The sequence below is a fragment of the Drosophila rhopaloa genome, unplaced genomic scaffold (assembly GCF_018152115.1).
Source record: "Drosophila rhopaloa isolate 14029-0021.01 unplaced genomic scaffold, ASM1815211v1 contig_163, whole genome shotgun sequence".
Classification (NCBI taxonomy): Eukaryota; Metazoa; Arthropoda; class Insecta; order Diptera; family Drosophilidae; genus Drosophila; species Drosophila rhopaloa.
The window spans coordinates 5,508,296-5,520,433 of NW_025335043.1; the positions used below are offsets into that span (position 1 = coordinate 5,508,296).

At 37.2% G+C, this 12,138-nt stretch overlaps 1 protein-coding gene across 1 annotated transcript; it reads right to left on the reverse strand.

Moving 5' to 3' along the window:
• Positions 1 to 1,904: 1,904 nt before the first annotated feature.
• LOC108050411 (CAAX prenyl protease 1 homolog) lies at positions 1,905 to 3,974 on the reverse strand. Its single transcript, XM_017132093.2, has 3 exons — positions 3,681 to 3,974; positions 3,015 to 3,338; positions 1,905 to 2,883 (listed from the first exon to the last, which is right to left on the reverse strand). The coding sequence occupies exons 1-3, from the start codon at positions 3,936 to 3,938 to the stop codon at positions 2,023 to 2,025; spliced, it is 1,443 nt and encodes a 480-aa protein (XP_016987582.1). The 5' UTR covers positions 3,939 to 3,974; the 3' UTR covers positions 1,905 to 2,022.
• Between the last annotated feature and the right edge of the window lie 8,164 nt (positions 3,975 to 12,138).

Consider the following 12,138-nt stretch of genomic DNA (forward strand, 5'->3'; position numbering starts at 1 on the left):
GAAAAACTTTGGTTGAACAATTTTTGGACAATTTTCTGGTGGTGCAGAAACGACAGGCATTCGATTCCACCCACTCTTTGAGCTGGAAATTGTCAGCCGTTTGATTGTGTAATTGATTTAGCGATAAAACTCGTTCGGAGACAGCCTCTGTCAGCCCACCAACACCCCTCACACTCCCCCTCTTTCCATCCGTAAATCCGTTTAAAGTCGTTGGCTAATTAAGTTGCCTCCCAAAATGGCAGCAAAGTGGAAAATGAAAGTGGGTGGTTGAAAAAAAAAAAAAATGCGAAGGACTCGCCGTTTTTTCTGTTATCATTCCGGTCATAAATGAGACTTACCGTTTGCCACCCCAACCCTGCACCACCCACCACCCACCGACCAACCACCACCCTCCACCCAACAAATGTAAGCGATTTCAATTTCGGGTCCTCGACACCAAAACTTTACGATCGCTGTTGGTGTTTTTTATTTTGGTCTTAATTTTTATAAATTTGGTTTACCCTCTCTGAAGGTATATCAATTTTTCTACGAAATGCAAATACCAGTTCGTAAAAACAATATTTATAATCTGTAAAATTTTCAAAGACAAATATTACAAATTTATAAAAAAAACTTATCAAGTTCTACATATATAATTAATAAAATGTTACTAAATGTATTTATTTAAAAAGGGTATTTAGTGATTGCATAATCATTTTTCAGCGCCTTATTATATAGCTGCCACTGTATGGTGGAACATTAATTTTAATGTCGTCGAATGGCGTTTAAAATAAATTTGGAGAGAAAAATAAAATATAATTCAATGGAGCGGTCGTTAAAAAATAGACACCAGCCGCGTTTACCAATAAAAAAGACTAAATACATGTAGCATGGTAAATGCTTCCATATCTGGCGAGTGACTGCGGTAAAGGGGGATTTTGGTGGGAATTTTAGCATTTGAGCACGCGACTTTTTATTACCGAGACACTGAAACGGCAGAGTGGGCTCAAAGCAACCGCACAGTGAGGTGGAAAAGTATCTGTTCCCGCAAAAACTCACATAAAAAAGGTGTTAAACTGAAACCCACCGCAAATGGGGGAACCTATGCCAGCCTGCCATAAACAATATATCTAATCGTATTTTGCAATCGATGCAGATGCTCCAATATTAAAATTTTAAACTAAAAATAGATAAGCAAACTCCTTTAGAATATTAAAAATACGGCAATAAATTTTAAAACCAATCTCATAAATCATGTATTTAGAACAAAAACATTATAAGACAAGAGAATTCCAAATCAAAGTGTATTGCTCGTTTATGTTTTTGATAAACATTACAAATTAAGTAATAAAGGACAAGCTAATAAATTTCGGCTAAAAAAAGGGAAAAAAAACAATCTTGGAAATCTACTTCCTTGCATTTAAATTGATTTATTAAATCAGAAAAAATGTATTCTGCTATCCACTTGTTTCGATAGCCTTACTATTATATTAATTTAAAAAGTTTAAAGACTTTTCATAGCCTCAGATGCGGTTTTTGCAACCCTCGAGCAGAGGGGAAATTAGCTTTTAACACCCGAACAGAAAAATTGGTAGCACAACAGTGGACGAGGGGGGAGGGCGGTGTGACAGCGGCTTATATGAAACGAATTTTAATTAAAACACAACGGAAAAGTTTCGGCTGGGACAGGAAACTTCCCCGGCCCTCTGGCCGTACACTTAAAGTTAAATCCCAGGACTGTCAGACACTGTTCTCGCCACTTTTTCAGGTCCTTTGCAAATGGCAGGGGGTATTCCTGTCGTAGATAACATATTTCAAAATTTAATTTTAAAAATATAAATTTAAATGAAATGATGTGGATTTTGATTGACCACCGAAAAGAAACTTGCTATGCCATTTGCTTGATAATTATGCATGAATAAGAATTAAGTAAAGTAAAATATAGTTTTATTTTTAATGCTCTTTCACAAAAAGAAAAAGATATTGCCAGAAATAAGTTTTGCTGTTCAGATTACTACTTTTCTGATTCAAGGATTTAAGAGTTCATATAAGGGATACAACGGAGACGCGTGTATTGAACTCAAGTCGCTTTAGATTAAGTATACGCTGGAGTATCGATGGCCGGAATCGGTGCCACATGAGGTAGCAGTGGTCCACATAGGGGAACTCGTAGTCATCGGCAAACAGCTTGAGCAGAGCGGCCCTCATCGGTTGTCCGTAGCCCCGTCGAACTACATAGGCATCTGCGGCGTACTCGAAATGCCGTATTAAATAGAACACGATCCAGGCATTGATGGTGTAGTAAACCGGCATTAGGTACTTATATACCAGCCAAAAGCCCACAATACTTGGGTACAATTTGGAAAAGCCTGCCGCCTGGTAAAGCGTCTGCCACTTGTAGCACAATCCAAAGAGCAGTAGATATATCAAGAGACTCAGGTTGATCATCACCAGGACCTTTCTTAAATGCCACAAACGCCAGTGGGCCAGTTGATGGGCCACAAAGGCGGCCAACTGCTCGTCATTGAGACCAGCTCCCACCTGACCCAAAGTCAGGTCATTCGTGTCCATGCCCCGGTTCAATTTCAGATTATCGTGGATATCCAAGCGCAGGCAACACCAGATTCCCATCACCCAGGCCGTGGGTCGTCCCACATGAAATGTGTGCACCAGAAAAACCCGTCCCGGAAATCGAAAATGATCCAGTACCAATCGCAGTCTGTCATTCATATCGGAATCCTTCAATTGCAGACTCTTGCCCAAACAGGGCACTCCGAAAATTCCAACACAAGCCAAAAAGAGCAGAAATACAATCACCAAAGAAAGCCAAACGATCAGTACGAAATACCAAACACTGATCTGCTCAATGGACATGAAAACCGCGGTCAGCGGAATGATACCAATCTGCAGGAAACACCATGATTAGAAGTAAAATATAATTCTATTAATATATATAACAATCTGCGAGGTATAAAGATAAATTAAACTATTTTAAAAACCATTTAAATTATTGAAAAGAAACATTAAAAACCCACCTGCAGAAAAACCAAAAAGAAAGCCAGGGCACAAATCAAACCCAACAAGGGAGGAGTCTTTTCAGGATCAACTTTGTATTGGGGATCCAGGACCAATTTCTCATAAAATAGGGATGGCAACATTCGGATCACCAAGTAAAAGGAGAACAACGTCATGAAGGTCACATTCAGCCAGATAGTATCCGCATAGCCATACCACCCCACAGTCAGTTTCCAAAGGTACACCAAAGTGCAAAGATACAAGTCCAAACAGCTATATATTGTATCCATTATAAGGTTAAACAACTCCAGATATGAAGTGTGAAGTTGCTTATCCTTGGAGGCCTAAAAAGGGAATTTTCATAAGAGATTATCATCGTTATCTAAATTTATTGTTGATTGAGTACATTTTCTAAAACATATACATCACTATAAATATTATTTTTCTCACAGTTTCTTTTAAATTTTGTGCGCAATAGTGAATATTGTTTTCTTTGTTTTCCAATTTGGCTGATTTTTATACATTTTGTGGGCAAAAGTTAAGCTAGTTTTATTTGTGACGTTTTTATATGAAAATCAAAGTCGCAAATAATGATTATTTTCGGTCCCTGATACAAATTCCTAAAGGAATACCCCTTAAAACATTTTCTAATAATGTCAATAAGATATATACAATCAAATACCCACCTCGAAGGCCTCTTGCGACATAATGCCCTCCAATTGGGCCGGTGGGGCATCGTTTTTTTTACACAATTTCAACTGGCGACAGCATAGAATTATGTGAAAAGAGTTGTGAATTATTATTATTAGACAGAGGAGGTGGCGCAGCAGAATCGGATCAGAGATAGACATTTGTTCGGGAAGCATCTTCATTCCAATATGATAACCCGATATGGTAAGGCGTTCGCCATGTAGTGGGTCCTGATATAAAGGAACTACATGCATATTGCGAGCAGTGTAGATGTTAATGTAATTTTTGGAGTAATATAAGTAAGTGTCAGGATAGATGAATTATATCTAAAAGTCAACTAAGCAAAAAAAAAACAAATTAATCGTTATACGGTAGAAGCAAATATTTAATAATCTACTTATTAAATAATAATTTAGCATTTGCCAATGCTTCTTAATAAGTTTAATATGATTATTTTATTGCACAATAGTGGAAATGGTTGAGATTTTTTTTTAAATATTAAATATTCCAATATTGTTTCCAGCTTAAGAAGAAATTCTTTTCTGAAAAGTAAAAAATGTAGTCTTACTATTAAATAATGATTACATATTTTGTTTTTAAATAGTTTTGGAAACATTGTTTTTTTTCTTTTTAATTAACCATTTAGTTGAGATATGTGTAAAATATAGTATCATTTGATTTTTAAACTGTTTCTTGTCTTTAATGCCAAGTACAAAATGTACTTAAATTTGGTTTAAATTTTAAAGGGATGCGATTCTTTCGAAATGGTTTTCCAAATATAGCTAAGCTGAGGTTACCAGTGTCAACCAGAAATCAAATATGTCACCCTCACATCATCGTAATCCCTATCACATAAGGGACCCAGATTACCTCCCCGCCAATCGTTGACTAGTGGAAGCCAAAGATTATAATGGCGCCAAAGAAATTACTAATATGTACCCGGCGAAAAAAGGACGCGTGTGTAGTGGTGGTGGTGCACTTGTGTGTAATGGTTCTTTGTAGTTTGTTCCGAGGATTTGAACTTCTTACGCTTGGCATATCAATAATGAGGCAAGGGCTTGACGGGATTCTGGGGGGAATTGTGTTGCCAAGCTGGCTGCTTTGATGGTTTCGGTTCAACGCCATTACTTAAACCTCCCCCTCCCCCACCACCCATCGCCCACATATCCCCATACTTAGCCACACACATACTCACACACACATGCACACACCCAAATGCGCGAACATTCACTTGGCATCTCTAATTAGTAGAATTTAATCTTCACACTATGGCAACGTCAAACGTCCCGAACTGCGACCTCCCATGAAACCCCTCGCCATCCTTTATTCCACCCATTGCGCTGCTCATTATGAAAAATTTCAAATTAAAAAGACGAGGGAAGTGGAGCGTGCACAGAGAAAAAATGTGCCCCAAATAATAATAGTCAAAATTATTCGAAAACACATGACTGGGATAGGTTAAAAAATAAATTATTTTGGGGAACCCCAAAAGAATAACTGCCGAGATTTGTTTAAGCCATTAAATTTAACCTTAAACTGATCTTACCTGCACCATTTTATTGATTTGTTTACTTTTCATTTTTGCTCCAAATTATGTCTCAAATAACCAAAAACCATTAACAAAATCAAGATGGTGTAGATTTTAACTTTTTGCGAAAAGCTTTTAAGGGGAAAAAATGATTACTATGATATGAATTTATAGATTGCTTAAACACCTCATTCACACATATTTTACTAAACCTTAGTGATTTTACTTTAGAAGTTAATGTGTTTAATATTTTAATAAAAATCGTAATGAAATTTTTGTAATCAAAATTTTTAGACAATAAAGAAAGCACTAAAACTTACTATGAATATTGTTTTGGAGGAACTAATGCTATCTTTATAAAAAAAAACATATATTATTCAGCTTTTTCTCCGTGTGAAACAAAATAAAGGTTTCTCGTAAGAAGTAACGGTAGGATTTGCATAAATACCAGGACATGTGATGGCGTGTGTGTGTGTGTTTGTGTGTGTGTGTTAGTATCACACATCATGATTACATAATTTAGCTATTAAAACAGCGCCAAGTGGCTGGCTGAAGTGAGAGGGAAATAGGAGGGACGGAGAAAGAAGGCGGCTTATTTATGCCTCAACACGCAGTTTGGCGCAGCTTCAAAGGATCCGAGACATGGGTGGGGAGGGGGTGGTGGTCTTGAGGGGAGGGGCTAGTGGTTAAGAGGGGCTCGTCCTGCGAGGGGTATTCCAGTTCAACGGCACACATGTGCACTTGATTTACTCATTAGCGTTACTTTTCTGTTCATAATAGGGCGCTTACCAAGCCGGAAACCGCAGCGGCCTCCGTCCCCTTCCCCTCCTCCTGTCCCCTTTTCCGTCGCCCCCTCCCCCCTCCACCCATGCCAGCCACATTTGGTTTCATTTCGAACCGTTCGGGATGCGTTGGTATAAGCCGCTTAGGCGTATCCTTTGTGCATGTGTAATTGTGCTGGCCCTCACACACACTGCCCCCTCCCCCACTTTTCATCTTACCCACCCCTCACACACACACACATACGCACACTTGCACACACCCACGACTAAGCCCTAATAATCCCCACTATTTGGCGAAAAGAAGGAAGGGGAAAAAGGTAATACACTGCCAAAAGTGAAAAAATATATTTTAAACGGAAGAATTCTTGTGTAATCCATACAAAAATCAAAAATATATAATTAAAGAAATACATAACTGCAAAAAGTCAAATAATATATGAAGTAAAAATTTAAAAAGTCTTAAGTGTTAATATTGGAAATTAATTAGTTTAATATTTAATTAACATAATATTAAAACAAAGGTGTTTATAAAAATAGGCTTCGCCGCATTGGAAAATAGAAAATCAAATACCAAGTACATTGAATGTTTCTTAATCTTTCAAAAGTTATTCCTTTTTAATGCGAATTTCTCTCAGTGAACATGCGTAAATCGGTAGCAACCCAATTCGGTGTGCCCATTTTCGCTCCTCTCTCTCCATTCTTGGGTAAAGTCAAAATTTAACTTTTCACATTTCCCAAGGGCAGAAAATGTTCCTAAGGGTTCCCTTGACAACCAACAATTCAGTCTGCAAATACCTCATGTAAATAGTTATCAAGAAAGAAAGGCTTACTGAGCTGGCAATCAAGATGGTCTTGTACTTCCCATCACAAAGGGGTACATAAATACAGATTTACTTTTAATAGAGTTAAGCCTTTACGAATTGCACTATTTCAAAGAGTTATCTTAATAAAAATTCTTACCCATTTCAAATCAAAATAGTCTTAAGTATTCTTAGGGGAGTCAGAAAAAGCAACTCTTTAAAAGTATATGTTTATATAATATGAGAAGTACACCAAAACTATTATCTTGATAGGTTAAAATTACATGGCTCGGTGAATTTTTATACCAAATACCAGTTTTTTCTTTTGAGACCCTTTTAAAGATTTATTGCCCTGCAATTTTTTAAAAACTATACCATATTTTGTACACTATAAGAACTCGAGATTAAAGAATCTTTCTAACTTCTTCTTCCACTGTCAGACTTCATTCCATGGTCCGATTTAGTTGAATTATAGCTGAGGTAATCCTAAGCCGTATAATTATGTGGTTTTGACTCCAGACAGAGGTTGAACAATTTACCTGAGGCTTTGATAAATCTCCTCAGCTCCTTGGGCCGTCCTGCCCCGAGTTGTTTGATATATGTATGCCCAGCTACCTCAATTATATTGTGCAATTGTGTAAGAGATAATCCGAAACTGATTCGGATTCGTTGCGGTCAAGTTGTGTGCCGTCATCTTTGGCCATCGATAGGTTCCTAAAGTTGGAGAGCACTTGAATCGGGGGATTCGGTTACGTAGACCATCATCTATTATGCTCGATAAGATCGCAACGTGAATAGAAGTTTCCGTTCCGTGATAAGGGGATTTTAAATTAATAATTCACTCTTGCTCCACGAAAAACGTCGGAAAATTGCTCAATTTTCCATGCTAACGCGGTAAAACCGGGGGACGAGAGACGTGAAAGACGAAGAAAGAGAAATTTATGCTAATTTTCGACAACTATCACCGCTCAACATCGGTGGGACGTGGACGGCAACCCACCCGAAAACGCAGACCCACCAAACCTGATGGTCATGTAATGTCGAGGCGGTGTAACGAAGTAACCTAATTAATTTGTGGCACTCATTAGCAACAATTGAAAATGCCAAAGGCAGCAGAAGCAGCTCCTCCAACCATTTCCCCCCTTTATTTTCCCAACTACCCCTGTCACTCGTCAACTCAGCCAGAAGTTGGAAATGCCCGTAATGAGTGTGGGGTATGCGACTAACGCCCCTGCCCCGCCCCCAGCTACTCCAGTTCCCCCCATTTTGTCCATCGAAAAAAAAAGAAAATTCGGTGGGGTATTACAATTTATGAATAATTTAATACAAGACTTTTTAATACCCTAATTTAAAAGAATTTAGTTAAGGAGAAAATATTTATAAAAATGTATTTTTGCTATGTGTTTACTAAAACAAAAGAATAAGACATATTTTAAGTTATTACATGTAAAATAACAAAATGTATCGTTTAAAAAAAAATATGTATGAAAAAAGAATTATTTGTTTATATGTAAAAGGAATTTTAAAGAAGAATTTTTTTGAGTAAGCTTCAAATAATTATAATTGGTACTCACGACTACCCAAATGACATATTTATGTTCCTAATATTCAAATACATTAGACATTTAAAGGCTTTAATTGTGACGTGATTTCAATTACAATGCGAGCATACACGACCACTCTGTTTTAAAACCGATTTGTGTATATGAATATGCTATAAATTTACTGCACATGTTGAACGTGACTCACTTTGTTCCCATACTTTCGATCTCATTGGTAATATCATAAATTTCTAGCACTCACGATCACAGAAAAACAAAACTTGAGTAAACCCAACTAAACAGTTCATTTAGTTTTATTAAACTGCAGTTAAAATAAAATAACGTTTTCAATAATTGAATTCGTTGATTCCCATCAAATGTCACTTATTCAATTAGCCAACCGGCAATTCTTTCTCATTGAAAGTGTCTGAAATAAAGACGCTTCCGCACATTTTTCAGTAGTCCTGGCGTGTGTACTCCTCCCAATTCATCAATTAAGATTAATGTCCAACTTCATGGATTCCTCGATCATTTATAACGATTGTTTCGGAGACAACTTCATCGAAGACAACCGTACGATCATCGATCAAGCCTGAAATGTTGTCTAAGCAGCTTGTTCTCGACTTCCAGTGATATTTCGGCTAATGATCTTTTGGGCTGAAAAACAATCACAACTTCTAGCCCTTGTGAGGCTATCACAGCATCATCCTCTATCCTCATACCCTTAAACAATAATACCTAATTAAATTTGAGAGGTAGATACATGCCTAGAAAAATGAAACATTGTGAGTAAGCGTTGCCTTGTAAAAGATAGGTCTTAAATGCTACAGAACATTAAATTATTTATACAAAATTTAGAAAATAAAATAAGTTTTGAGAATTTTAAAACTCTAGGAATTTATTGTATATTTTTTATTAAATATGGCTTTGTATTAAAACGTTTTTTTACATAAAATGCAAATATATATTCATCAAATAAATTATCATAAAATTAATTAATTAAAATAACGACACCATGTCTTAATTAAGTACGATCAATATTTATTTTTTGAACCTATCTGGGATACAAAATGCAATAACAATTAAGGATATTCCTAAGCACTTCTCACGCTGTCGGGAAGAGCAAATGGACCCGAGCTAATGAGCAGGTGTAGGGCATCAAATACCAAAAAATGTTAACTAATTTTCGGCTTTGCTGCGTTGACGTGTGAAGCGAAGGGCGGGGGGCGGGGCAGTGCCGCCTTCACCTGCCTTTGGTCAGTTAACTGGCCAAAAATATACAAAAAAACAAAAAAAACAAAAACCTTGGATTGTGCGTGAGCTGGCCCTATTCGAGGCCCTGTCAGTCGTCACTCACCCGGCCTTTTCCTCCCCCATCTAGGCATGACATTTTTACCAACGGCCGGCGATATGCAAAATCGTTTGACCCGGTCCCAGGGCCCAAACCCCCAGACCTCAGACCCGATCGCTATCTGGGCGCTAATATATGCCGCCACTGCCACAAATGCCTTTGGTAATGCATAATTCGAGCCACTTTTCCGGCGGTGGCAACCACCGAACCACCGAAACACCGACCAATCGACCAGTAGTGGTGGTGGTCAGTAGTCGGTGGCCACAATCGTGGCTTTTGTTGCTCTTTGTTTTCCATTTGGACCCTGGCTGGGAAAATCATTTAATTAACATTTTCAGCCGCCTTCGAGGCGCGAAATTATCACGCATATGCGTGGAGCTGCCACAGTGGGTGTCCGCTGTAAAAATATTGCGAAAATCCCATGATATGCCAAAACTGTAAACTTTAAAATAATAAAAAAAAACACTATATTTTAGCTTAAAACCTGAATTTAACTTACCATGAAGACAATAAAACAGGGCACAGTAAAAAAGAACGTGAGACTATTTTTATAAAATTTATTTTTATTTTTTATTATTGTAGTATAACATAATTCCAAATAATAAATATATCCAAATAAGTAATAAATACGTAATGGAAAAAAAACCTTCAGCAAATATTTGTACGTCTAACTAACAGATGACTTAAATATGATTTTATTTTGGTATTAAAAAAGTTATGCAATAGAAATGGAAAGTTTTTAAGATAATCAAAAAATATGCTAGTGCAGATAGAGTATTAAGTAATCTATATATAGATTCTAAATTATAATTAAGGAAGCATCTTTAGTTAATAACTTAGTATTTAAAAATAAGAAATGGAGGGATATAGTCTGTCTATCTTTTAAAAACCAAGACATATTAAATTTTGTTCGTTTATCAAAAGTTTATGGCTGTGAAAACTTGTTTCTTCCTTACCATCTACTCTTTCATCGTAATCGGTATTTTGAAGATAATTATATAGTGCCCACTGTAATTAGGTTGCAGCCCACTGTGCGGCCGTTACAGCCAGGTCAGCTGTTCGCCTCGCAACCTTTTTGGCGTAAATTATGATTATGAGAAATGCAAACGCTATCCGGAGCCATTGCCGCTTGGCATTTCTCAAAACGCACAGCTGGCGGTGGGAGTTATGTAAATACATTTAATTTTTTAGTTTTGCCCCCTGGCTTTTCTATTGGCCAGCTCTGCCCAGCACGCACACTTGCATCCCTATTATTTCCTGGCCATTTGTATGTGGATCGGATCCGGATCCGACTGTTGCGTATCTCACGGATACGCGCATAAAATACGAGCGGTTCTACCTTTGACTTTGCGCTTATTACCCCTAATTAATTACCGGGTCGAGTTGTGTTTTCCTTTTCGGTTATATTTTCTTTCTTTTTGTTAGTTGCTTTTATTTTGCGTCTTCTATTTTTTTCATTTTACCATTTTTTTTGTTTTGGGTGAGTTCTTTGGGGCCGTTAAGTGTGATATTTGTAACACTTTGCTGACTTATTGTTGGCCAGCTGAAAGGCTTTTAGGGCCATCGGCGTGCCTTGGATATGGCTAATTAACCCATTACGCCATTATTGTTGCCTCTTGTCGGCGGAAGGCAAAGGGTTTTCTTGGCTTCTTTCCGTTTTGGCCCGTCGCACACGTGTGTGCTGAGCTCCGACCCTGTATGGCTTTCAAATCTCCGCAATAAATTCCAATTTTGTGGCCTAATGAATCCACCGAGAGCCGCCCATTTATTTGGCCCGTTTCAGAGTGTGGATGAGGGCCGCAATTAGCCAAAATGCCGACCAAGCCCAGGTACGAATCTAAAGGTTATTCCGATTCCTAGGTGACGGCATCTCGATTGCGTAGGGTCGTAAAAATAAAATTTAATATTACATAATTCACGAGATAAATTGCTGATAACAAAGTTCCATACGCAAATTACAATTTAAGGTTATTACTTAGCTAAATTAAAATTTATTGCCAAATTATCTAAAGACAAGTGTTCCAGCTAACCCCTTTTTGAAGGCATTAGATCATCGCATTGAATTGGGAACTTTAAGTCTTCGCAGTTATCAAACAATCTTGGGTTTCTAAGGTGATGTCAGCCCAGGGCTATACATTAACTTCTGATATAGATTATCTCAATTCCGTGAATCATCTATAATATTTGGTTACTTGGTTACAAATGTTAACATAAGAAGGCACACTTTTGTTTACGACTGTTTAATTTCTTTGGACTTTACCGCAAATCTGATACAAATTTGTTTTCATGGAAAGGCCCTATTAGTTTTTTTAACTACGACTCAAAATATTAATAAGTAACCAAGGTTATTCTTAAGACAAAAATCTTTACCAATTTAAATGCCATGTTATGAACGTAAATTTAAAAAAAGTTTTTCATTATACACTACATTAACAATCATCATCTTAGATGT

Coding starts and splice junctions, on each gene's coding strand:
- LOC108050411 (XM_017132093.2), bottom strand. CDS start 3,938: ATGCATGTAGTTCCTTTATATCAGGACCCACTACATGGCGAACGCCTT. Junction 3,339..3,680: donor TGTCGCAAGAGGCCTTCGAG/GTGGGTATTTGA, acceptor TTCCCTTTTTAG/GCCTCCAAGGATAAGCAACT. Junction 2,884..3,014: donor TCTTTTTGGTTTTTCTGCAG/GTGGGTTTTTAA, acceptor TGTTTCCTGCAG/ATTGGTATCATTCCGCTGAC.